This window comes from Tenrec ecaudatus, chromosome 1 (genome assembly GCF_050624435.1).
Source record: "Tenrec ecaudatus isolate mTenEca1 chromosome 1, mTenEca1.hap1, whole genome shotgun sequence".
NCBI classification, from domain to species: Eukaryota; Metazoa; Chordata; class Mammalia; order Afrosoricida; family Tenrecidae; genus Tenrec; species Tenrec ecaudatus.
The window spans coordinates 232,006,758-232,033,970 of record NC_134530.1 but is presented as its reverse complement, the minus strand read 5'-3'; the positions used below and the strand labels follow the sequence as shown (position 1 = coordinate 232,033,970).

At 51.2% G+C, this 27,213-nt stretch overlaps 1 protein-coding gene across 1 annotated transcript; it reads right to left on the bottom strand.

The window, feature by feature from the left end:
• Nucleotides 1-3,306: 3,306 nt before the first annotated feature.
• NENF (neudesin neurotrophic factor) lies at nucleotides 3,307-23,590 on the bottom strand. Its single transcript, XM_075530105.1, has 4 exons — nucleotides 23,246-23,590; nucleotides 7,018-7,078; nucleotides 4,714-4,817; nucleotides 3,307-3,981 (listed from the first exon to the last, which is right to left on the bottom strand). The coding sequence occupies exons 1-4, from the start codon at nucleotides 23,426-23,428 to the stop codon at nucleotides 3,808-3,810; spliced, it is 522 nt and encodes a 173-aa protein (XP_075386220.1). The 5' UTR covers nucleotides 23,429-23,590; the 3' UTR covers nucleotides 3,307-3,807.
• Nucleotides 23,591-27,213: the final 3,623 nt, after the last annotated feature.

Genomic DNA, 27,213 nt, shown 5'->3' with positions numbered 1-27,213 from the left:
TGCCCCCACCCCATCTCTGCAGGGAGGTGGGGAGCAGCCCTTTAAGACTGTATCCACATCTGTCCCCAGCAAGTGAACAGTGGGAAGTGGCTGCCAGGGGAGGGCAGCCCTGGGCGTGGGAGCACCAATCTGTCACTTATCTCTTCTCTCAGCGCTTGTTCATTCATCCATTCATTCATTTTCTCAAATACCCAAGGTTCTGGGCATTGGGCCAGGTGGTGGGAATAGAGATGTGAACCCAGCCTGTAGGGAGATGGATGAAAAAAGGTGTAATTTCTGTTCCAGGATCGGTGCTTCCACTGCGGGGGCTGTGTCCATCTTGATGGCCAGGAGGAGGGGGTGGAAAGCACCTTTGATGAGGGAAGAGCTGACCCAAGATGGGGATTTGAGGTCAATTCCCAGGGAACGGTCCATGAGAGTCTGACACCTTCTAGACCTGATGTCATTGCACCTCAGGAGTGCAGAAAGGGATCAGCTATGGTGGGGTGGGCTGGGCAGCGGCAGGGTCAGGGTCAGAAGGGACCAGCTGTGACAGTGTGGGCACACCCAGGCCTCCGGCAGCCAGGCGGCAGGTCAGTGTGGACTGGGGGCCTCCTGGGCCATCGAGCTCACCCCTCACTGGGAGAGCTGGGTGAACACCCCCCGTACTGGGCCAGGTGTGAATGTCCAGATGGAACAGGAAGGAGCACTATCCCAGGCCACCCCAACATCCTCCACACCCCAAACTGCTGCCAAGACTCATGCTCCCCGGGGCCACATACACACCTGGGAGGATGGGGCAGAGGGAGAGGGGATGAGGAGGAGCTGGGTCCCCACCAGGGGCCGGAGTAGGCTGGGCACACTACATACAGGTTGTCACCTCGTCGTGGGGCTGACCCTTTGAAATGAGTGCTTTTACCCTCATCCTAAAGATTAAGGAACCGAAGATCCAAGAAGCTAAGTAATATCTCTGGGCCCATGCAGGCAGTCATGAGCTTGGTCTGACTCTACAAGCTGTGTTCTCTCCACAGGACAGGTGTTTACGGAAAGCCTGCAGTGCACCCGGTGTCCAGCTAAGCCCTGTGGGTACGGAGACAAGATGCAGTCTCTCTGTGAGATGGGAACCAGATGATGTGAGAGGGAATCAGGGTGACTGTGTTTTCTCAAAACGGCCGCAGTGACATTCCCAGGCCCAGGTGCCCCTCAGCCCTGGGTGTGACTCGGGGGCCCCTCCCTAGAAGGGACTCGAGCCTAGGTCTTCTCTGACCCTTGTTCTGCTGCCACACTGTGGGAAGGCACGTGGAGAGGAAGGGTGCAGCTCGCCGACAGCCAGAATCACCCACTGGAAATGTGAGCGGTGCTTCACGCGGCTCTAGCCCCCAGCCTCCACGCTGGGCCCCAGACCTCTGGGACAGAGGAGTCCACTAACAGACAGCGTCTGAGTGCAGCAACTACGGGGATCTCTTGTTACCTGGGAGGCCTTAGTCATGTGGTGGCAGGATTCCTGGCTTCCAAGTAAGAGACCCCGGTTTGACTCCGGCCAATGCACCTGATACGCAGCCAGTGCCCACCAGGGTTGCTCTAATGCCGAGCAGGTTTCAGAGAGACCAGGAAGAAAGACCTGGCTTCCTACTTCCCAAACTCAGATACTGGAAACGTATGGGTTTCATCCGTCCTGATCGACAATCAACTATGGGGACGGAGTCCGAACCGCACAAGCTTTTGTTCCTGTGCCTGGGGCTGCCATGAGCCAAGAGCAATAGGAATCTATCACCCAGCCACTGCAATGGGAGCCAGGGCTTCCCAAGAGAAGCTGGGTACTCACATAGGGTGCTCGGAGTAACCCGAGTCTGGCAGGAAGGGAATATGTTGATATCTGAGGAAGTAAACTTGTATCTAAACCAGGCGTTCCCCCATGAAGCCAAAGCCAAGCCCAGGCCAGGCGCTGGTCCAGACCTCTGAGGCCAGAGTGGGAAGATGGGGGAAAGGCCTCGTCACCCCAAGAATGTGCTCTTGTAATCACTGAAGTTTCCCTGCGGGGTCGCGGCAAACAAGCCATGGGGTGGGGCCTGGATTTGTCCACTGCTTCTGGCCCCTGGTCAAGGACAGAGCAGGGAATGCCAACTCTCCTCACAAGCTGCTCAGGGCCCGGCACGGCTTGGGGAGCAGTCCCCTGGCAGCAGGGCCCCAGGCGAAAATGCTGAACGGGGCACTGTGATGGTTTGTTTTCTGTGGCCCTGGTGCTGGGCTCCCTAGACAACCCTGCCTACAGCGGGCACTGCGATCACAGAGGGCTGGGCTGACGAGACAACCATCGGTGGCGAGGTGTGGAGATCGTGGCTGACGGTGTGGTTCCCTGGGGCCCTCTGGACAGCGGCTTCCTCATGGACATGAGGACAGTGGTGGAATGATCGTGAAGACAGTGGGTCTGGGCACTTGCCACCCAGGCAAACTGCACTCTGCAGAAGCAGCTCAGGAGGCTGGCAGTGCCCTGGCAGGCACCCTTGTCAGAGAAGGGCTGAGAAGGAAAGCTTTGGAAGAAAGTCATCCGTGTGAACAGACTGGCATCTCCGGCCGGTGCAAACAGTACACACACTTGCTGATCACTGAGCTGGAGGTTGGAATCCACCCAGAAGGTACCTCAGAAGAGAGGCCACCCAGAGGTGCCTCAGAAGAGAGGCCTGGTGATCAACTTCTGAACCATGGACCACTGAAATCCCCCAGGGCAGCAGAGTTCTGCTCTGACCCACAGGAGGGGCTCTGGTGAGTGGAGGCAACTTGATGGCGCCTGGTGGGTTTTAATGTCAAGGCTAAGGGACAGAATCCAGAATCTAAGCTTTTCTGCTGAAAGCCAGGAATGTGGTGATGAAACCCTGGCACCGAGCCTGGGAGGGTGAGATTTCTGAGTGTGGGGGCTTCAGTCCAGGATGTGAGAACTCAGGGACCAGGCTCTCCGCGGACCTACCTCTAGGATCTGGGTTTCTGGGCAGGCCAGTTAACCCTGTTACCAACAACTTCCTCCCCGGCGTCCGACATTCACAAGTCAGTGATCTATTTTAGAGACTGTTGGGTGTTTCCGGCAGAGAGGCGGTGCGTGCCACGCTCCAGCCCTGTTTCCTTCCTTCAGCCGCTGCTTCCCCTCCGAGACGCTGGGGAAGGGAAGGCTGCAGCAGGACAGTGTGGGAGGGGCTGCGCCTCGACAGGCGCTGAGGCCCGGGGAGCACCTTCACAAGTGAAGTTCACCAACATCAACCACAGGCCGGTGCCAGCCATGCAGCTACTACTGGCTCGGGGCCCGAAAGTGCAAGGAAGGCAGAAAGAGGCAGATGATCTTGAACACTTATTTTTACTCTTATTAGCATAAGCACCCAGAGTTTCTGTAGGGAATCTGGAAAATACAGAAAAGAATTTAAAGTCCCTCATCCCTCCACAAGGAGCCTTGGTCAAGTAATGGTTATGTGTTGAGCTGCTAACCACAAGGTCGGCAGTTCGAAACCACCAGCTGCTCTGAGGGAGACCGACATGGCTTTCTACTCTCACCAAGAGTTACCGTCTCAGAAGCCCACAGGAGCCATGCTACTATGAATCAGCATCGCCATGACGGTGGCGAGGGACCACTCGACACTCGGATCACCACGTCACCAGCCGGGAGGCCTCCCCTTCCAGCCAGGAAAGGGTTACTACTAGCAGGTGATGAAAGAAGCCGTGGGATCTGCACTCTGCCCACAGGGAAGGAGCACCCCTGTTTTATCAGAGGCAGGCTCCCGAGCTGTGGGATGGCAGGTGCTGCACATTCACCTGAGCGTCCCCGCTCCCCTCCCATGGACCTCAGAACTCGTCCTTGATGTCGAAGTGGGGCTGGTCCTCGGGCTTGAAGTCCAGGTTGGGGCTGCCATCCTCGTTGAGGATCCGGCGGGCGGTGTAGCCCACGATGGGGTATTTGGTCTTGTACACGGTGAATATGTCATCCAGGGACGCCAGCTCCTTGGCCGTGAGCCCTGCCTGCAGGAGAAACACGAAGTCGGGGAAGTGTGTGTGAGTGACCTGAGCTTGGTCCTGACCTCGATCCACTCCCACCCTCCCCACCCCAACCCTGGAAAGTAATCTCTCAGCAGAGCAAGTCAGGGCTAGGGCTGGCTGACTCTTTAACAGGGAAGAGGGAGGGGGTTAAAGCTTCATCATGGGTTAATGTTCAAGTGAGGTGGGTCTCACAGACCCTAAGAACATCAGGCTGGGGCGGCCCACACCCACCTCTCCTTCCTGACTGACCCCGCCTGCTTCCTTGAGTGTGGTCCGCTCAGGCTAACAGTGCGGATCCTGGATTGTATCTGGTACTAGGTGTTCTTCTGACACGCAGGAACAAAGAGCGAGGCCTTGCTTCACCCACCTGATCTGTCCATGAGACCGGGCAGTGGGGCTCAGAGGTTGTTCAGCAAGCCTGCAAGAGGCAGGGGCAGGGCCTCCCCAGGGGCTCCTGGGGTCTGTGCTACAAGGGGCTCTAGGTTGGGACCAGACTGGGAAGGCCAGTGACTTTGGATGGTAAATTCACATGCAATTGCACTTGACTCTGCAGGCAGTGGGTTGCCACGGAAGCTCCTGAAGTAGGAGTGGCACAGTAAGATTCTTATTTCGAGAAAATGCTAGGCTGTCCCACTGAGTGGCCTGGAGCAGAAATCAGCTAGAGGGCCATGGCCGAGGCTGGGACATATGGACAGTGACGGGGAATCTGCTCACGGTGTCATGGGTGAGGTCAGCGGGATCCAAGGACATCTTGGCCACGCCTCTGGTGGAGTCTTTCCCAGTCAAAGCATTGTAAGGGGCTCCTCTCCCATAGAACTCTGTAGGGGGGAGGAAGAAAAAGGAGGTGAGTAGGTGTGGGAACCCTCCCCCAACCCAACCAATCCTACAGAGACACTAGGCCCCAGGAGCAGTGCGGGCGGGACCTTAGTTGGGATTCCACTAATTCAGACGTGCTGGGCTGAGAGTCAAGTTGGGAAAAAGACAGGATGGAAAGAGTTTCTCCAAAAGATGCCGGGGCTGGATGATTCCCTGAAACTACTGCCCAGAGCTCGGCTTTTCACGGGAAAACCCAAACCACCCCCTGAAGTCTTCTTACGACCAAGAGGTGCTTTCCCTTCATGAGTGCAGGATGGCTGCCCTGAGCTCGGGGCTTGGGTCAGATGTAGCTCCATGGGCACAAACCGACAGCAGCACCATCAAAAAAGAAGAGCCAGCATGAAGGTCAGCAGCACTGGACGCACCAGAGGCCAAGGTCATGAGATGGGACGGCAGGCCTTCAGGCCCTCAGAGCAGCAAGGCTGAATGTTTTCTGACAGCAGGCTGGCTTGCAGAGTAGGGCGCCGTGGGGCATCTGTCAGTGCTATGGACACGGGGTAACACTTGGCTGAGCAGGGCAGAGACAAGGACCCGAGAGTGATGGAGGACCAGAAAGAGCAAGGCTGAGCTGTGGGCAGGAGGGCTGTGTCCTCAGTGCTTCCTGAGCCTGATGGTGGTAACTGTTACCCTCCCTAATAAGCCCCCTATTCCTGAGTACTGTCTGTGCGTTCTGCGTGGCCACTGCAGTGGAGTCTCAGACCCAGCAGAAAAGCAGAGTGCCATGGGAGGAACAGGCGGTGTCAGGAGGGTCGGGGCATGTCTGACCTCTGCCTCAGAGGAACCAACCTTGGGCAGAGGGGGAACTGGATCCTCCTCCCCCCTTGTGAAGGCCAAGGAACTCAGACATGGTCCCCAGGGCATTTCTTCCTCGGGGTATAGATTTTGTCATGTCGCTAAAGAATGTTGTGGATTAGGATCACATAATTCTGCAACAGTTTAAATTTGGTAGTAGAGAAATATTTCCCTTGGTGAAGCTGTGGGCTAGGTGCTGGGCTCTAACCTCAAGATTGGCGGTTCAAACCCACCAGTCTCTCCATGGCTGGTATTATTTTTTAATCATTTTATTGGGGGCTTCTACAGCTCTTATCACAATCCATACATCCATCGTGTCAAGCACATTTGTACATATGTTGCCATCATCATTTACAAAACATTTTCTTTCTACTTGAGCCCTTGGTCATTCCCCAACCCCGCTCCCTCATGAAGCCTTGATAATTTATAAATTATTATTTTTTTCATGTCTTACACAGATTGCTGTCTCCCTTCATCCACTTTTCTGTTGTCCATCCCCCTGGGAGGGGGTTCTATGTAGATCACTGTGATCAGTTGCCCCGTTATCCCGCTACCTCCCGCTTACCCTCCTGGTATCGCTATTCTCGTTGTTGATCCTGAGGGGTTTATCCATCCTGGATTCCCTGTGTTTCCAGCTCTTATCTGTACCCGTGTACATGCTCTGGTCTAGCCCCATTTGTAAGGTAGGATTGGGGTCATGATAGTGAGGGGGGGGGAGGAAGCATTAAAGAACTAGAGGAAAGTTGTATGTTTCATCAGTGCTCTACTGCACCCTGACTGGCTGGCTCTTACAAAGCGTTCCAGTCTGGAAAACCCTCCCCAGGGCTGCTATGAGCCGGGACTGACGGGGTGGCAGTGGGTTGGTGGGAGTTGTTGTCAGATGCCCTCTCGTGGCTCTCCATTCACAGTGACCACGGGCCGTGAGAGGAGAACTGGCCCGCAGGGGGTGGGGTTCCCTCAGTCTTTCTGGGAGCAGACTGCCATACTGCTGGGCCGGTTCGAGTCACTAGCCTTTGTACTGGTAGCTGTGTGCTTAACCATTTGTGCCACCAGGCCTCCTACCTAAAGGGGTCACAGGCCTTTCCTCACCGTTTCAATTAAGGGCAAAATGATCAGGTTTGAATGTGAGGCTACGGGCAGTGGGAGCCGCTGAAGGCCCGGGAACATGGCATTGTTAGAAAAACACTGCTGGACGGAAAATGCCGACGAGAAATTGTCGACTCAGCTTCGTGACTTCAGATGGAAGGGAAAGGCCCCGGCGCTCACTTCCTCTCCTCACCCCGTCAGACTTGAGTCTGCCTCCTCAGCTTCCCAGAAACATCGAGGTAAAAGCCATGCTAAGCTACTTACCCTTTCCAGAAGTGACATCGAACACCACACCCTTCACCGCCATGTAGATGGGCTGATCGTCCTAGAAAACAGGGGGAGACGCTGAGAACAAGAAGCAGGGGTCCAGCTCTTCCTGTGTGGGCTAGGCCACCCTCTCTCCATCGTCGGGTGGGCGGAGAAGAGCTACCATGACGGATGAATACCTAGAAATACTGTCGATCTTGACTCCTGGCAGCTCCACAGGTGAGAGCAGAAACCACGCCACAAGTTTTCGTGGCTGTGAGTGTTTAGAAGCAGACAGCCCGACCTTTCTTCCAAGGAGCCTTGGGGTCAGTTAGAACCACCTTTTGGGTAGTAGTAAAGCATTTACTCATTGGCCACAGCCCAGCACTCCTACAGTTACAAATCAGCCTTCAGAAAAGCCAGGTCCTCCACAGGCCCACCCCCTGTCTCGCTGGGCAGCAGCAGACCCCTCACAGAACCTTGGAGAAATAAGCAATATGCTAGCAAGTGCACAGCAATACACCCCTGCAAAAAGAGAAGAAAAGGCGGAGAGGAGATGATAAGATACATTAACGTAGTCCCAATTTCCTTTCACCTGCACCGGTGTGCTCCATGGATGTAAATCAGTGTCGATGACTTATCTTCTATTCTGCCTCTGATGGATAAGACCCTGTGATGTTAAGGCTCTGTGTCAACTTGGCTTGGTCAGGATTCTCCGTGGCTTGGCAGTTAGGGTCTGGCCATGCCCCATGATGTCACATAGCATGGGATAATCAACTCCATGACGGGGCCTGCTGTGAGCAGCCAAGCAGCTGCATGAAGGTAAGGGTGGGATGCAATTGGAGGGAAATTGCTTTGAGGGGTGGCCTACTCCTATAAGAGCAGACTCCAGAAGGCTTCCTCCCTTCCTGCTGGGCTGTCTCTTGCATCTGGCTATCAGTGGCCTGCCATATTGCCTGCTGACCCTAGAACCATTCGACTCTGCAGACATAGCTGGACTTGCTTGCCAGGGGTTCACCCCTCTCCCTCTACTGGCCTGGGGTCTTCCTACTACTTGGTTCCTCAGCCCTGCATCTATGCAAGCCAGGAAAAGCCTCCAGCTTAACATCTGACCCATGAACATGAACCCGCCGGGACGTTAACTACAACAACAACTGTGTAAGCCACTTTCTTGATACAAAATTCATATATAGGTGTGTGTGCATACACATATATATGCCTATAGGCATTATAAATAAGTGCTTTTGCTTCTCTACAGAAGGCAGCCGCACACACATTCCGTTCTAGAAACATGTTCATGTATTAAAAGGGGCAATGTGGCTATCTTTTAAAACAGTTCTGAGGAAGCTCATCTTATATAGCAATACTGTGTACCTGTCGGTTTAGGAAGTCTTCCAGTTTGCCAGTCCTTAGAACTCTAAATGGCAACAGTATGAGTATCTTTCTAAAATTACTTTCTAAATGGGGAAGCTGTTTCCGTGAGTCGTTTCAGGATCTGGACCTCCTCAGTCAGTTTATGAATAACAACAACGTGTAGCATTTTATCACTGTGGCCTTACGAAAGATTAATTACACCATTTACAATACCACAGATATACAAGCGATACAGCTTGTCCACAGTTCTAACAATGGGTTTTTAATTTGGTCTATTTTTGCTATTCTGGAGAAAAATATTGAAAGTGCCATGAACTGCTAAAAAAACAAACTGATCTGTCTTGGAAGAAGTAGGGCCAGTGTTTCTTAGAGGCACGGCTAGCGAGATTCTGTCTTACAAATTTTGGACACATTGTCAGAGAGACCAGCCCCAGGAGGACATCGTGCTTGGTAAAGCGGAGGGGCAGCGAAAAAGAAGAAGCCCCAACAAGATGGACCAACACCGTGGCTGCAGCACTGGGCCCAGGCATGAGAACAATTGTGAGGATGGCTCAGGAGAGTGCAGTGTTTCGCTCTGGTGTGCGCAGTGTCACTGAGGGTTGGAACTGACTCAATGGCAGCTATCAACAACAATAACATCTTTGCTATTAAGAAAACAAAAGCTGTTGCTGTTGAGTCCATTCCAGTTCATGGAGACCCAGTCCATGTTTCAAAGCAGAACTGCCCCGGGGGTTTTCTTGGCTGTCATCCTCGGAAGCAGACTGCCAAGCCTTTCTTCCACTGCACTGCAGGGTAGTTCCAACTGCCAATCCTTGGGGACACCTATTTTTAATAGGCATAAACCAGTATCTTAGAATTCCCTGCTCCTCTCCTCGAAAACCATACACGTAAACTGGAGACAAGTGGACACAGAACAGCACAGAGCTTTTCACATGACACCCAAAGATTGTTCTGTTGGCTCTGTGGACAAGTGCTCCGCCTCATCTGTGGGCGGTTATTTGACCTCGAAACATGTGGCTCTGTCGTCAGTGTAGGTTTGAACGGTGCTTTATGTCCCCATCAACGTTCTTATGCAAGCTGTGCCATAACACGGATGGCGTTCTTCACCGGGTGTGAGCACTCTCATTACATCTGTTCTGATTGTGCCACTTCCATTCATCTAGTCTCCCCGTGCCTTTAGATTCTCACCTTTATTTTAAAATAATTGTTGCCCGTTGGGTCTTACAGAGGTGGCTTTTTATGGCTTTTTATGGAGCCGTGACCCTATAGGGCAGGTTAGAACTGCTCCGTGAGTTTCTGAGACAGGACTGTACCTGTTTACAGACGTGGAAAGCACCGTCTCTCTCCCGTGGCGCTGCTGGTGGTTTCAAACTGCTGACCATGTGGTTAACAACCCAACTCGTAACCACTCTTGCCACCTGGCTCCTCCCTAGGTGGCTTTTAAAAAAGGAGTAAAAGTCATTGTATTTTTAGACCACCTGGGGTTAGGCTCAGTTCAAGGTTTGAAGACTATCTCAGGGCAATAGTCTTAGGGAGTCCTCTAGTCTCAACCAGCTCAGTAGGAGGTCTGGGGGGTTTGTCTTCATTGTTAGGATTGTTTTAAGAAATTTGAGGTTCTCCAGCAAGGAAATGGAGCGTCAAGGTCCCCAGGGAATGCTGAAAGTGGACTTTGGAGCCAGGGCATGGGGCCCCAAGAGACTGGACTGGAAAACACTCCTAAAGACCAACAAACAATCCTTCAACTAACTACAAGTTTTTCTTTCTTGATGTATTTTGTTTTGTTCTTTGTCAGTGGTTTGTTGTTGCTGTTTTGTTGTCTGGTTGTATACTGTTGCTTTGTTTTCCTCTGTCTTATTTTTGTGCATGTTATTATCTCCACAGGTCTGTCTAAATAAGAGAGGCTGTATGAACTATCTGGAGGAAAAACAATGGGACCAACAGTTCCAGGGGGACTTGGGATGGGGGGGGGGGTAAGGAAGTGGTGTTAACAAACCCAGGGACAAGGGAACAACATGGGATCCAAATTGGTGGTGAGGGGGGAGTGGCAGGCCTGGTAGGGAATGATCAAGGATAAGGTTACATAAAGAAGAGGTATAGCTGTAACCCAGGAGGGGACGGAGCATGATAGTGGGGCAGCAGGAAAGTCAAGGGAAATAGAAGAAACAGCTAGGAAACAAAGGGCATTTATAAAGGTCTAGACAAAGACATGTACATGCAAATATATATATGGATGGGGAAATAGATCTATGTGTCTATATTTATAGGTTTAGTATTAAGGCGGCGGAAGGACCTTGGGCCTCTACTCAAGCACTCCCTCAACGCATGCATACTGTCTTCTATTAAATTGGCATTCTATGATGCTCACCCTCCTGACATATCTGCTGAAGCCAAATGGGTGAACAAGTAAATGTGGTGAAGAAAGCTGATGGTGCCCGGCTATCAAAAGAGATAGTGTCTGGGGTCTTAAAGGCTTGAAGATAAACAAGCGGCAATCTAGCTCAGAAACAACAAAGCCCACATGGAAGAACACACCAACCTGTGTGATCACGTGGTCCCAAAGGATTCAGTTATCAGGCATCAAAGAACAAAAAATCATATCATTGGCTGCACACCTCCATAATACGATCGCCAAGGGCAAATGGGTGCATAAGCAAATGTGGTGAAGAAAGCTGATGGTGCCCGGCTATCAAAAGAGATAGTGCCTGGGGTCTTAAAGGCTTGAAGGTGAACAAGCGGCCATCTTGCTCAGAAGCAACAAAGCCCACATGGAAGAAGCACACCAGCCTGTGCGATCACGAGGTGCCAAAGGGATCAGGGATAAGGCATCATCAACAACAAAATCTTACCATAGTGAATGAAGGGGGAAGTGCAGAGTGGAGACCCAAAGCCCATTTGTCAACCACTGGAGATCCCCTCACAGAGGGGTCTAGGGGAGGAGATGAGTCAGTCAGGGTGCGATGTAGCACCGATGAAGCACACAGCTTTCCCCCAGATCCTGGATGCTTCCTCCCCCCCAACTACCATGATCCGAATTCTACCTTGCAAGTCTGGATAGAGCAGAGGTTGTACACTGGTGCATATAGGAGCTGGAGGCACAGGGAACCCAAGGTGGATGATACCTTCAGAACCAGGGGGTGAGGGGCGATACTGGGAGAGTAGAGGGTGAGGGATTTGGAAAGGGGGAACTGATTACAAGGATCTACATATGACCTCCTCACTGGGGGACGGACAACAGAGAAGGGGGTGAAGGGAGACGCCGGATAGGGCAAGATATGACAAAATAATAATCTATAAATTATCAAGGGCTCATGAGGGAGGGGGGAGCGGGAAAGGAGGGGGGAAAAAAGAGGACCTGATGCAAAGGGCTTAAGTGGAGAGCAAATGCTTTGAAAATGATTAGGGCAAAGAATGTACTGATGTGCTTTATACAATTGATGGATGTATATGTATGGATTGTGATAAGAGTTGTATGAGCCCCTAATAAAATATTTTTTAAAAAAAGACTTCCAGGATTATATTTTTTAAAAAAACGAAATTTGAGGTTCTCATGCATATTCCCCCATTCTGTCCAGGGTCCGTCTATTGTGGCCCTGAATAGAACAGTCGGTAGGGACAGTTGGGTACTGTCTAGTTCACTGGTTCTCAACCTTCCTAAAGCCTCATACTGTGGTACCCCCAACCATAAAATTATTTTCGTTGCTACTTCATCACTGTAATTTTGCTAGTTATGAATCGGGCAACCCCTGTGAAAGGGTTCTTTGACAGCCCCCCCCCAACCCACCCAAAGAGGTCGCGACCCACAGGTTGAGAACCACTGGTCTAGTTCATCTGCTCTCAGAGTAAATGAGGCTGTGGTTCATATAGACTTAGTCCTGTGGTAGTGACCAAGTGGTTACGCATTGGGCTGCTAACTGGAAGGCCCCCAGTTCTAAACCACTGGCTGTTCCTCGGGAGAAAGACAGGGCTTTCTACTCCCACAGAGTTACAGTCTTGGAAACTCACATGGGCACTTCTGCCTAGAAAGTCGCTATGAGTTGGCTTTGACTGGCTGCAGAATTTGGTTTGGTTTTTGGATGAGTCCTGGAACCGAGTTTCCTCTTTGAGTCTTTGGTTTGCATTTCTTTCTCTCCGGAAGAACAGACATAATAGGTGTATCTTAGATGACCGCTCACACGCTTCCAGACACCACCCCTGAAATGAGAATGGCGACCATAATGCTGTGAGCGATATTGTGCACTCACTGATCCAGATGTCCCAGGAGGCGCTAGCCCGAATCTCAAGGACTATCCACCAGCCAGCAGACCGCATGCTCCCTTGTGCAGTTACTGCTTTTCCTCCAAGGGAACTATTGTTCCTCCGCTTTGATTGCTATTAGTGAGTGGAGCTATACATGTAGATGAATTTTGAAAATTTATAATTTTACCTATGGCTTTTCATCACACTTCCCATCCCATTGCATGCCTTCTCAAACGTATCACTTTTCTCCACACAATCACATCAACACTCACCTACAGAAGACATAGACACATAGCTTATCTCCAGTCATACCCTGTGTTTCTCCACAGTGAAATATTTCTCTCATTTCACTAGATGCTAGAAGGGTAGGGTAAGTGCGAAGCAGAAGGGCACAACAAAAGGGCAGATTGGAATGGTTGGCTCCATTACACAGGCATCCCACAAGTTCAACAGGGACTTTATCAGCTACCCACCAAGGGTGATAAGAGCAAGGGTGAGTTCTTATCATGGGGAGATGTTAGCTATTAACAGGGAGCCAACAGGCAGGGACCATGAGGCCTGGGAAAGGCAAGCGGAGAGGAGTGGGAGCTTCCGCAGGAATGCACTCAGGGATGTGCCACTTGATAAAGTCAAGCTCAGCACTAGCTTCACACCATCGGGCCTCCCCAAGGCCCATCCACAGGAAGGCCAGAGGGTGAGATCTTGAGGGATTTAGAGTTCAGGGTAAGAGTTAAGTCACATGGGTACATGAGCAAATATGGTAAAGAAAGCTGATGTGGCCCAGCTATCAAAAGATACAACATCTAGGGTCTTAAAAGCTTGAAGATAAACAAGTGGCCATCTAGCTCAGAAGCAACAAAGCCCACATGGAAGAAACACACCAGCCTGTGGGATCATGAGGTATCAATGGGATCAGGTATTAGGCATCTAATACCCAGAACAAAATCATATCCAATGTGAATGGAGGGGAGGGGGCACAGGGTGGACACCCAATGCCCATCTGTAGACAATTGAACATCCCATCACAGAAGGGTCACAGGGAAGAGATGAGCCAGTCAGGGTACAGTATAGTACCGGTGAAACACACAACTTTCCTCTAGTTCTTTAGTGCTTCCTCCCCACTACTATCACGACCTCAATTCTATCCTACAAATTAGATTAGACCAGAAAATACACACTGCTACAGATAAGAGGCTGCAACACAGGGAATGCAGGATAGACAAACCCCTCAGGGCCAACATTGCGATTAGAGATACCAGGAGGATTAGGGGAGGAAGGGGGAATTGATCACAGGGATCAATCTATAACCCCCTCCCAGGGAGATGAATAATGGAAACATGGAGCTGATATCAGGAGCTCAAGTGGGAAGAGAATGCTTTGAAAACGATGATGGCAGCATATGTGTTTGACACACTAGATGAACGTATGACTTGTAATAAGATATGTGAGAGTCCCCAATAAAAGTATTTTTTAAAAAGAAAGAGTTAAGTCGCAAAATACTGCTACTGGGGTTCCAGTTCAAACACACACACATATTTATTATGAACAAAACCTATCTCTGCTCCCAGTGGATGGCTGCAGACAAGGTCTCCCAGTAACACGCTCGACTTAGTCTCGTTAGAACAAAACGGAAAACAAAACCAAACAAGGATGCCACTTCAAGGACTGAGGTGCCCGTGACCTAAGCCATGGTATTTTTAATTGCTTCATGGAAGTTGGATGTTGCGTCAGGCAGACTGAAGACGAATCGATGCATCTGAAGGACGGTCCTGGTGAAGACCTAACGACATCATCGTGGACTGCCGCAGGAACAAGCAGGTGAGTCCTGGAAGAAGGCCAGCGCAATGCTGGTTTGGAGCAAGGACGCGAGACCTCATCTCACGGACTTTGGGCATGTTTTAGGGGGACAGTCCCTGGAGAAGGGCAACGTGCTTGGTAAAGCAGACGAACAGCGGAAAAGAGGAAGGCCCCCCACACGATGGGGCCTGCAACAGGGGGCTCACCCGGGACAGTCGTGAGGACGGCGCCGGGCTGGGCGGGTTCTGTTCTGCTGTGCATGATGTCAGGATGGGTCAAAACCATCTGAACAGCACCCGACCACACAGCAACAGCCTTGCCGGGTGCCTTCCACACAGTAGTAGTAATAATAAGGTCTGCTCAAAGCTAAGGCCTCTGAGAGGGTCCTTGAGCTACTTAACCTCAAAGCAGAGGCCCGCCCAGAAGGTAATGGGCATGTTTCCTGGGATTCTGAAGGGAAATCTGGATAGGTTTTCTTGAAGGGCACAGGAAGATCATGGGAGGTAATTATAAAGTTTTGAGAAAAATTGAAAACTGCATTGGTGAGGTAACCGGGAAAGTTGTGCTGCGGAATTTTTTTTCCCTATCACGACAATGTACCTACTTATTCTTTTATATTTTTAAAATTATTTTATTGGGAGCTCATACAGCTCTTATCACAATCCATATATCCATCCATGTGTCAAGCACATTTGTACACAAGCTGCCATCATCATTCTCAAAACATTGCTTTCTACTTGAGCCTTTGGTATCAGCTCATTTTTCCCCTCCCTCCCCATTCCCCCATCCCTCATGAACCCTTGATAATTTATAAATTATTATTTTATCATATTTTATACTACCCGATGATTTATCAAGGGGTCATGAGGGTGGGAAGGAAGGGGAAAGAGGGAAAAAATAAGAGCTGATACCAAGGGCTCAAGTAGAAAGAAAATGTTCTGAAAAGGATGATGGCAACAAATGTACAGATGTGCTTGATACAATCAATGTATCAATCGATGTTATAAGAGCTGTAAGAGTCCCCAATAAATGAGCTATAAAAAGAAAATAGAAACCATCAGAATGCACCACAAACAGCAGTTCTTTCCATAATGGGTGACACCCCCCGGGCCTTTATAATTCTAGTTGTGGCATTTAGGTTTCTGATTCATTTTGAGTTAGTGTTTGTGTGTGGTGTGAGGTATGGATCCTGACTGTTTTCTGCAATATGGATATCTAGTTTTGGCAGCACCAGCACCACTGGTAAAAAAGATGGTTTCTTCCCCTACTGAGTGGGTTTTGGCCCCTGTTGAAGATCAGCTGCCCGTAGGTGAATGGATTACATCTGGGTTCTCAATTCCATTCCACTGGTCTACTAGTACCAGGCTGTTTCCTGTCTGTGTTTTGCTTGTTTGCTAAATAAGTCTGGTTCCCTTTGCACTGGTGGATGGTGGTTCGAACCCACCAGCAGGCCTGGCAATGCTCCTGAAAAGATCACAGGCCAAACCCCTTATGGAGCAGCTTGACTCTGGAGCACACGGAATAGGCAGGAATCAGAAACAACTAAATAGCAACAGGTTTCTGTTACTGCTGCCATTCCAGGGCCAGAAATCAGGCTGAGACAGGGAGGGGCCCTTATTTCCTGCAGTGCAATTAAGACCAAAAATATCTTCTCTGAGGATGGCAAAAAAAAAACCATCCTTGCACTTGGCGAGGAGGGGAGGATGGTACTCTCCTGCAACAAAGCAGGGACTGCTCCCTCACCCCAAAACAAACCCCTCCCTGGCACGTGCTTTGCTCAAAATAAAACCAATTCTTCTCCCACCCCCACCCCCAAACAAACACACCAAACTCACTGGCCTCCCGTAGATTCTGACGCAGCGGGTCTGTGGGGCAGAGTAGAACTGGCCCCATGGATTTCTGAGGCTGTAACTCTAGCAGTGCAGAAAGCCTCGTCTTTCTGCTGCAGAACGGCTGATGGGTCCAAACCGCTACCCTCCGCTCAGAAGGTCTCACCCCTGCAGTCACTCTCCTGCCACTGCTTGTCTCCGTCAGGAACATCCTGAAGGTACTCAGAAGTCGTGCAGACTAAATACCAGAAGCCAAGAAGAGGCGCAGCCCCCGGCCCCGCGCCTTACACACGCAAGGGACAAGTTCATGAAAGGCTCGTGATCTAAAAGTCACGGCTCAGAATAAGTCACGCAGGCATTACTTTCTGATCATGTTTGGTTTGGGTTTTTTTTATTTAACACAGACCTTGGAGTGGTACAAACAACATACACGGCTGTCGCCAAAAGGCATGAAGTTTGCGTCCACTCGGAGGTGCTGGGAGCAGGGGTGGGGTGGAGCAGGCCTGGAGATCTACTTCCAGAAATTCAGCCACTGAAAGCGTGGGGGGCAACACTACTCTGAGCCGCCCAGCGACCCCAGGGCTTATGGACCCCCCAGCACACGGTTTGGTTTGGGTAAACAACCCCATTATAACTGCTGGGGAGAATGGGGTCCAGAGGGCCGTCACTCAGACCTGGTTTGGATTTTCTAGCAAGTACGCCAGAGGGTTAATTTTCACTAGCCAATCGCCTGGATGGAGACTGGTTGACTTTATGCGAGAAGCACAGGAATAGGCCTCTCACACGCCCACGTGAGACTGATTCAGGGAGCCAGGACGCTACAGATCATCTGAGGCTGAAAATATCCCCAAGGAGGAAGTGGATCGGGGCCTTGGGGTGGGGAAGGGGGGGGGGGCTGGAATCCAATGCAGTTCTGTGGAAAGAACCAGGGGCCTGCCTGCCCTCTATGGACCAGGCATCTGATGGCGACCCCACGCTGGCCACAGACCAGCCAGCAGAATGTGGGACTTCGTGCTGGTGGTTGGGCCTGGCTCTCCTCCAAGAGGGTCGGTCGGTGACCTGTCCGAGCCAGACCCAATGCAACGGTCTGGTTCTTCTGGGTCTCCCGCTTCCCGCAGTCTGACACAGCGCTTTTCTAGGACTTGTGCTGGGGCAAATCTTTGAGTTTCCCCTCCTGCAGGTCCTGTCTTTCGCAGGCTTTTCTGTGGCAAATACAAGGCTGACTCACTGCTTGCTGTTGCAGAATGGCATGTTCTACAGGCCTACGATCCTCAGCAGACAGTGTGGGGTCAGCTCTGTTTTGAAACGCAGGCTGTGTAGGATGTGAGAAAGGCGCTAAGTATCACACATATAAAGTGTGTTCTAGAACACGTCTGGGAGGCTGCGGCAGCAACTGTAGTCAGATAAGATGATCTCTCTCCAGGAAAGCATGGACATGGGAATTCACACTGAGCAGGATACAGACAGACTAAAATTAGACCTGCGTCAGCTCCACCCAGGTTCTCTCGAGGTCACATAAGGTTGGATCCCGAGGTCAAATGCCTTACCAAAAAGATCCAACTTCTCATTTCCAGTGCTCACTGACTTGCATCAATGATGGCGGGCCTTTACGTTGGTGTCTGTTTGTAGCTTTACTAATTAATATGAAAAGCAGGTGACCTCCATTGGGACTTTCTGTGCTAAGCAGTCAGGAGCCCTGGGTCCACACTGAGTTGCTACCTGATTAAACCAGATGAAAGGCCTCAAGGTGTACTTGAGGAAGAAGAGATGTTGTAGGTACCCACCAGTTTGCAGCTTGTCCTTCTGAGCAACCTAACCTACACATCTCTGATTTACCTAGCCAGCTCCCAGGCGCCTTGGTGGCCTAGTTGGTTCAGTGTTAAACTGCTGACCATCAAGCCTGTGGCTCAAGGCCACCAGTCACTACCAGGTCTCTGGGTGGCCCTCCTGGCACTGTGAATGCAGGTGTCATAGCTCCCAGCGTCCCAGTCACACACATGCCAACACAGCACTACAACAAACTGGCAGCCACGTGACGGGCCCCTGAAGGTGGTAAAATGAGAACAATTCAAGATACGTGTAAATCAGATTTTGCCACCTTATAAGACCTGCCACAGGGAGTTCTCAGACTTGAGAGCCAATGATGGCAGGCAACCACCTGAGGCCCCGCCACCCAGAAGCTGACCCAGGTACGTCGTTGTGGTTGTTGTTAGGTACCTTCAAGCCAGCTCCGACCCATAGGGACCCTCTGCACCACAGGGTGAAACACTGCCTGGTCCTGGGGTGACCCTTCTTCCCTGCCTGAGCCCACTGACAGCCCCTCATGCAGGGCCTTGGTCCTCATCACCCCCCTTCCGAGGTGGAAACCCTGTGGAGCAGTGCCCCCTGCCCCATAGGGGTGCTATGAATCAGAATCAGCTGGATGGTAGTGGGTTCGGTTTTGGTGTAGCCCCTCCCATGACGACATAAGGCAGTTCCTTGTTGTCCGTGTTTATCTATCTTCCTGGTTCTTTTCCTCTAGTGGAAACATGTCTACAAGCTTTTCACAGATGAAAAATAAAACTGAGAGTCCAAGAGGGTTAGTTATGCGCCCAAAGTCTCCCAGGCCCAATAGGGACTCACACCCAGACATGAGCCAACAGGGAAATGCTCTAAGTTGCCCACTACATATCGTACAGGAAGGGTTTTCTGCTTTACACAAATCGTGATCCTTACAAGGGTGCCTGGCAGGACTGCCCAGCCAACAGGCATAAGCAGGAGCCGTCTAGGACAGACATGCCACAGCACAACTGCCACCATGTCACTCAACTGGCTTCCTGCTCCATTAGTGTCTCCCTCGCTCTGGCTCCTTCCCTCTGCCTGCAGACTTCCTTAGGAACCCAGGTGGCACAACTGGCAGCGGACCTACAGGTGGGTGGTTTGAACCTACTGATTCAGTCTGCAGGAAAGGTCTAGCAAATGGCTTCCATAAAGATTATTATTGAGTCAACTCCAACTCCCTGTGACCCTGTGTGATGGAGAAGAACTGTCCCACGGGATTTTCCAGGCTCTCAACTTCACAAGAGTAGGCTACCGGGCCTTTTCTCCCAGAGTCACGGGGTGGGTTTGAACTACCAACATTCCTTCCATTGAGCCAAGGAAATCCCACACAGCACACGAGTCAGAGGCTGGCTCCACAGCAACTCTCAAGAGCGCAGACGTGCTCAGGGCCCCATGTGCCCAGCAACTGCTACCTCCTCAAGCTTCCATCTCCCGCTCCCCTCACTGACCAAACTCCTTATGGTGCCAGGAACAAGGGTCCAGAACTTTTCTTAGTCTCCACACTGCCGCTCCTGGGCTGGCTGCTGCACCCTCAAAATTGACCTTTCTCTTCCCTTGGATGGTGGAGGGACCCACCCCAAGCTGGGCAACTCACTAGAAGGAAGCAAGGATATAGGCTCTACGTGTCCTCAGGGCAACAACCTATGACAGAAACTGGTAAGGATACATAACTGGATTGTATGGGGGAAAGAAGAAACCCTGGTGGAGTAGTGGTTATGCCCTGGGCTGCTAACAGCAAGGTCAGCAGTTCAAAACCACCAGCCACTCTCCAGAAGAGGGGCAAGGCTTTCTACTTCGGTAGAGTTACAGGCTCATAAACCCACCTGGGCAGTTCTACCTGTGCTACAGAGTCACATGAATCGTCTAATGTCCCACAGAGTCACCATGAGTCGATATCAACTCATGGCAGTACGAGTGAGTGATGGGGAAAAGACATCGGCTGTGTCTAGAAGGATCTACAGAGGCTTCTGGATGCTCTCTCCTCCCTCCCACGGAGTGGGTGTGGGTGTGGGCATGGGAGTCACTCGTCCCCTAACCTGTATGTGATGTTTCTGCCCAGGGAAACCCAGTCGAGACTCAGACTTTCAGGCTTTTAGTTGAGATATGATCACACAGGTCACCCTCCTCCTAGACATGAGGTTCAACAAAAACCAGAGTGTTTATACAAACAGCCTCGGAGAAGTGAGCACCCTGTGGTCAGTTAGGGAAGGTGGGCATACTCCTGAAACACAGACACCAGCCAAGGGCCAACCCGGAAAGCAGAGTCAAGCCTGCCATGTTGACTCTCCTGCATCAATTCCCTGACCCTGCACCATCCCTCCCGTCCCTCTAAACATGATGTCCATTCTCACCCAGCCACACCTTGCCCCGTCTCCCTCCTGTGCTCTCAGTCGCACATGGTTCTACCCAACCTCTCTCGCCAACGGATGCCCTAACTAGAAGTTTCTGAGTCTCCTTCAAAATGCGAATCCATCTAAGGCCAGTTTGCGTAGGGGGTGGGGGTCCAGGCTAGGCTTGTGAGCGAGTCCCGTGACTCATACTGAACTCTTTGGAGCCCTTATTTATCCCCCTTGCCATCATCAAGCCTTCGGAGCGAATGAAATACCTGACAGGTGTTCTTTGAGGTTAAACTACAGATAGAAGAGAAGGCTAGTTCCCAACGGAGGGACTTGATAAAAGACCCTTAGAGGAACTGTTTTAGTCATTGATCACCCAGTTAAACACCCCACGCGGCCCCCACATAGGCACTCATTTAAACTAACCAATCCACAAATAGTCCACATTCTTGTTGGAGTGATCACTGTAAGGCCACCCCCTCTGGTGTCCCGCCTCTGGCTTCCTGGTCATTCCTCTGTGATGTTACCTCCTCCGTGTGCCTCTGTTAATCCACCACATTGCAGGACGTGGCCTCACTTTGTGAGAACGCTGATAAGTCCTGATGCTTCAATAGAGCTTTTTCCTTTTATGCTAATGAAGTACACATTCTTCATCGGGATTCCTTTCTTGGCTCTACTACTCAGTGGTGGCATGCCTCAGTTCCCTCCTTGTTCCTGAAGTGCTATGGGACTGTAGCCATCCCAGCACGCCTGTCCCACCTACCTCCCCGACCGCACATCAGCCCTGCCACACGCAGCACCGTGCTTCCACAGCCACCAGATAGGCTGGACTAACCCAGGGAGGGAACACATGGTGGTGAGGGGTTTGCTGGGCACCCAGACTACTCTCCAGTATAGGGGTGGGGGGCCTTGATCTCTAACCTCTGACCAGCCCCAACACGTCAGAGCTCAAGCTGACTCAGCTCTGGCTCAGCCCCAAGGGTGATGGTGGCTGTTAGATCCCGTTGAGTCGGCTCTGACCCATGAAGACTGTCTGCACACAGAACAAAACACTGCCTGCTCCTGCACCATGCTCACAGTGGTTTCTATGCCTCGGCCCATTGACACCGCCACTGTGTCGATCCAACTCACGGAAGGCCTTCTTTTTCGCTGCCTCTCCACTTTACCAAGCACGATGTCCTTCTCCTGGGACTGGTCTCGCCTGACAACATGTCCAAAGTATGTAGACGAAGTCTTTGAATCCTTGCCTCTAAGGGGCACTCTGGCCTTACTTCTTCCAATAAAGATGGTTTTGTCTTTCTGCGGTCCAGGGGACACTCAGTATTCTTCCGCAGCACCACCATTCAAAAGCAAGTGAAAAAGGAAGTGAGAGAAAAGGGTCACAGCCATAAAGCGTTCTAGCCCATCAGACCGAATCACTGGCCTGTGTGGCTTCAGAAGGAGCAAAGGTGAAACTGAAACTGACTTGCGTTCTTTTGTCCCACACAGGCTAGTTTCAAGCACACGCTGAATCATTTTATGACCTGAGTGGCTTTGGAGACCATCATGCTGCGTGGACATGACTGTCTCTCCTGACAACACATACTTTGGACGTGTCAGGAAAGACCCGTCCCTGGAGAAGGCCGTCATGCTGGGAAGTAGAGGGGCACTGAAAAGGGACCTCACGAGGTGGGCAGACACCTGAACTGCAGGCATGGGCACATGAGAACAATGGTGAATCTGTAGGCAACTTAGGGAGAAGAACCAGTCACGGTGCAGGGTAGCAACGACGAAACTTTCCTCTAGTTCTTAAATGCCCCCAATCATGATCCCAATTCTACCTTACAAATCTGGCTAGACCAGAGGATGTACACTGCTACAGATAGGAACTGGAAACACAGGGAATCCAGGGCAGATGATCCCTTCAGGACCAGTGCTGAGAGTGGCGATACCAAGAGGGTGGGCTGGAAAGGGGGAACCGATGACAAGGATCTACATATAACCTCCTTCCTGGGGGACGGACAACAGAAAGTGGGTGAAGGGAGATGTCCGACAGTGTAAGATGTAAGATATGACAAAATAATAATAATTTATAAATTATCAAGTGTTCACGAGGGAGGGGGATGGAGGGAAGGGAAAAATGAGAGCTGAAACCAAGAGCTCAAGAGTTGTATGAGCCCCAAATAAAATAATTTTTTTAAAAAAGAACAATGGTCAGGCTGGGGCAGGACCAACAAATGGTGTTTCAGCCTGAATGCTCAAGGGTGCCTAGCAACCACCACCACCACCACACGCTGAGTGACATAGTCATTCACAAAAGGGAAAATAGTGCATGAGACCAATGTTATGAAAGGGGGGTGTGTCAAGATAAAGGTTTTCATATCTAAAGAAGCCGACTTCGATGATTACAAGTGGGAGGAGAAGCCAGGAAGAGGAAGCAATAGGCTACAGGGTACACAGGCGTTACTGGGGGGGGGGGAGGGTGGAGGGGAGATGGAAATAAAAAGGGGGGTGGGGTGGGTGTCAACATACGCTATTGGGAGGTTTGATACCTGTTTAAAATTATTCAATATATAAAAAAATTATTCAATATATAAATGATGCTCTGAAATGTAAACACTCCCCCCCCCAGACGTCATCACAATAAAAAGTTTGGTTTGACTTTTTAGTTCCACCAAACATGGCCCCGAAAGGAGCGTGGACACGTAGAGTGCCCCTCATTCTCAAGCTGTCGGGGCCTGGGGCACCGAGGCCCAGGAGGCCTCGTCCGGGGGGCTGCGCCCCGGAGCCTGCCGGGAAGGAGGGGCGCCCCCCACCCCCCGGGGACCCTGCCGTCGCCTTCTCCTCGCCCCGCGCCGGCCGCCGCCCGCCTACCTCGGCCCCGGAGTAGCGCGCCAGCTCCTCCTCGGTGAAGAGCCGCACCGGGGGCCCGCGCTCGGCGGCGCGCGGCTCCGGCTCCGGCCCGGCTCGGGCTGCGGGGGGCCCCCGGGCCAGCGCCAGAACCAGGGCCAGCGCTGCGAGCGGCCGGAGCCGCCGGCCCGGCGCGGGGGCCGCCATGGCGAGAGGGCAGGGCGGGGCGGGAGAGGGCGGCCGCCGGGCGGGGAGCGGGGAGCAGAGCCCGAGCCGAGCCCGCCCAGCGGCCTGTCTGCTGCTGCGGGGCGGCTGCGCGGCCCGAGCGCGCAGCTGGATTCTTTGGAAGGAGAAGTGCAAGTGCGAGTGTCTCTCCTCCCGGAAACTCCCGCTGGAAGCTGGGCCCTGGAACCGCCCCGAGGACGCACCCCACCTTCGCGCCGCGAGGATGGTAGCCCTACGATAAGGTTCCCGACGGTCCCGACGCAGTTTCATTGCGGGCTGTTATTTTTAAACCGCTGTTGAGTTTAGATTAAAAGCCCCAAGGGGATTTTTGAAAAGAGCAGGAAACAACTTGCAGATCCGACTCTAATCAACATTTTGTGCAAAGCTCCATGCGTTCCATTTACTCAGCACATATTTTTGAGGGACCCTCCATGTGCCGAGTCGCAGAAGCCCTGGTGGTGTAGTGGTTGTGCGTTAACCTGCAATCCACAAGGTCAGAAGTTCAAAACCACACGTGGTTCCATGGGACAAGACAGGGCTTTCTATGCCCGTGAACAGTTCAAGTTTCGCGGGGCGAATCCTACCCTGTCCTAAAAGGTGGGGGGGGGGGTGTCACTATGAGTCAGTATTGTCTGGATGGCAGTGAGTTTAGTTTTGGGAAGTGCCAGATCTGGTCTAGTGAAGAGCACTCATTGAGCTGCTAACTTCAAGGTCAGCGGTTCGAATCCACTGGCCACTCGGAGGGGGAAAGATGAAGCTGTGTTTGCTCCTGTAAATAGTCTGGGAAACCAAAGAGGCAGTTCTCTGCCTTACAGGGTGGCGATGGCAGTGGGTATGTGCCAGGTCACGGGACCAAGAAGACAGGATCTGTAGAAATCCAAAAGGAAGCTTGGGGGGAAGAACAATGTAAGCAGAGGGCAAGCAAATGCATTAATGTTCAGGAAGGAGCGGGCCTGGCATGCTGGAGAGACAGGGGCTGGAGCGGAAGTGAGAAGAAAGGTAGGGGACGAGATCCAGCAGGCAAGGCGCAGGTAGACCATGCAGGGTCCCTGCGTGTTTTCAAAGGCTTTGGCATTTACTCTTGAGTGAGATGGGAAGCCATCTGAGGAAATGGGGCCGAAGAATGACTTAAAACGTCAGCTGGATCTGATAATAGACTGAAACGGAGAGCCCGTTAGATAGCTGCCGGGATGCTCCAGGTGAGATCCAGAGTGGTTCAGACCAGGCTGGTAGCTGGGGGGAGGGGTGGGAGGTGGGGAGTGTGGCTGTACTCAGATATCCTTTGAAGGCATTGCTGACAGATGAGGGAAACTAAGGAGCAGGAGGACCCCAAGGAGTTTGACCTGGGCCACTGGATGGAGAGGAGAGACCATTGGAGTAGCAGGTTTGGGGCAGAGATAAAGAGCTCAGTTGGAACATGCCGAGTTTGAGATGCAGAGTATGTGGAAGTATCTAATAGGCAGTTGGCGGTATGAGTCTAGCTGAGGAGGAGCGAGTCCTAGGCTGGAAATATAAATTTGGGAATCTAAAGAGTGAGTGCTCACACCTGCCCAGTGGCACTGTGGTGGTTTGCTAGCAGCGAAGAAAACCCGGTGGGCACAGTCACACTGTATAACACTCAGCACAGCCAAGAGTCACAATCAACTTCATCTCACAGGTGTGGGTTTGGTTGGGGTTTTTGTTTGGCATGTAGGTGGTATTTAAAGTCACGGGACTGGATAAGATCACCAGGAAGTGCACATGAAAACAGATAGAAGTGGACCAAGAAGGACTCACTCTGGGTCCCCTCCATCACAGGGTGCTTGAGGAGAATCTTCAAAGGAAACTAGAGAAACAGTGTTGAAGTAGTTAGTTTATTGTGCCAACCTGGCCGATAAACACATGTGGGATTAATTGAAGGGTGGAGGGATAAATGGCTTGGTGAGCCTCGCCTTTCGAGTTCTCAGATCTCTTGATTTGTGATGGTCGCACCAGGGTGCAGCTGCCTTAGCAGTTCCCTGCTTCAGATTGCAAGGCCGATTTCCTGCAAGACGTTCCCAAGGAGAAGCCACATGGACCTACCCCAGTGCAGCCCTGGGTGCTGGAGCAGCCGTGTGGAGACCCCTGCCAACACTGAGATGTTTACACATTCACTGACTCGGCTTTCCTCCTGTAATCGGCACCGTTGTGTCTGTTTAGTGAGATGGAGGAGGACTTTGTGGGCTGATGTTGGACATATGGGTAAATGAGTTAATGTTGGACTTGTGGGCTTGGGCAGCACTAGATTGGGATGTTTTCTTGATATACACTTAACCTTTACATAAAACTCTCTCTTAGACATGAGTTTCTGTGGATTTGTTTCTCTAAAGTACCCCGACTAACACAAGTGTGCTGGGCACTGGTTTAAGCATGTATGACCTCTTGCAATACTTACTAGAACTTTATGAGGTAACTACATAAGGTGACCAGATTTTAACACTGGTAAAGTGGGACACCAGTGGGACACCATTGATAAAACTCATATCCTGGCGAAATAGCCACATGGCAGCCTAAAACCTAGTTTGTGTTGCATTCTTTCCAAAAATTGGGACTTTTTAAAAAACGCTGCGGGACGTGGAAAAAAATTGTTAAAAACCGGGACTGTCTGGTCACCTTCTAACTAGTATGACTTCCCATTTTAAAAATGCAAAAATTGACCAGAGGCCTCAGATACCTTGCTTGAAGGTAGAGCCGGGAAACGAGCCTGAGTGAATTCTTAATCACCAGGCGTATCTCCTCTCACTGGTTCTACCAAGTGTTCATTAACTTATGTATTCAACAGATTAGGCTTCTAGTGCAGGGTGAGCTGTTAGTCTGGGTAACATTAGAGAAACGAATCCACAGAAACTCATGTATGAGAGAGTTTTATATAAAGGGTAAGTGTACATTAAGAAAGCATCCCAACCCAGTATTGTCCTAGTCCTTAAGTGCAACATTAGCCCGAATGTCCGACACCCATCTACAAAGTCCTCCTCAATCTTACAAAGCACACACAAAGACACCGACTACAGGAGGAAAGCTGAATCAGTGAGCGTGTAAGCATCTCAGCACTGGCAGGGGTCTCCACATGGCTGCTCCAGCACCCAGGACTGCATCAGGGTAGGTCCATGTGGCTTCTCCTCAGGAATGTCTTGTAGGAACTGAGCCTTGCCAGCTGAAGCAGGGAACTGGCTAAGGCAGCTGCACCCTGGTCTGACCATCAGAAAGCAAGAGACTGAGAACTTGAAAGGCAAGGCTCACCTCCGCCCTTCAATTAATCCCACATGTGTTTATTGGCCAGGTTGGCACTATAACCTTAACTTTCTCAGTCATATGTCCACTAACATCTGAATCCTTGTCTTCTCATCAATACCGTATCACCTATTCCCTTCACAAGACTGTGTTGAAATGTAGAGAGAAGGAGGGAGAGAGAGAGGAGACACAAAGCTGTGTAGCCTGGGGACGGCAGACTCGGTGTTCTATGGTATCATGGTCTCCAGGTTGGAAAAGCCCCTCTGGAGGAGAAAAGAATTTCACCCTGCCTGCTACCTGTTGCTCCATCATACATTCGGTATATTCCCGATACATACAAGTACAATGGGTACTTCTTTACTTCAACTCTTGTTATTTCTGCCATTTCAATGACTAAGAACTTTCATGAGCCAGAAAATACTCTGGAATTTCTACAGATTAAACCTAGCTTTCCTCTCCCCAGGATGCTAAGGAGAATACATTTATAATTGAATAAACTACTGTCTTAGTTTCTCAAT

Bases quoted from the DNA above. Each gene is read 5' to 3' on its own strand.
- NENF (XM_075530105.1), bottom strand. From the start codon at position 23,428: ATGGCGGCCCCCGCGCCGGGCCGGCGGCTCCGGCCGCTCGCAGCGCTG. The intron at 4,818-7,017 runs GTAAGTAGCTTA...TCCCCCCTACAG, and splicing joins CGATGTCACTTCTGGAAAGG to AGTTCTATGGGAGAGGAGCC. The intron at 3,982-4,713 runs GTGAGCAGATTC...TTTCTCCTGCAG, and splicing joins CTGACCTCACCCATGACACC to GCAGGGCTCACGGCCAAGGA.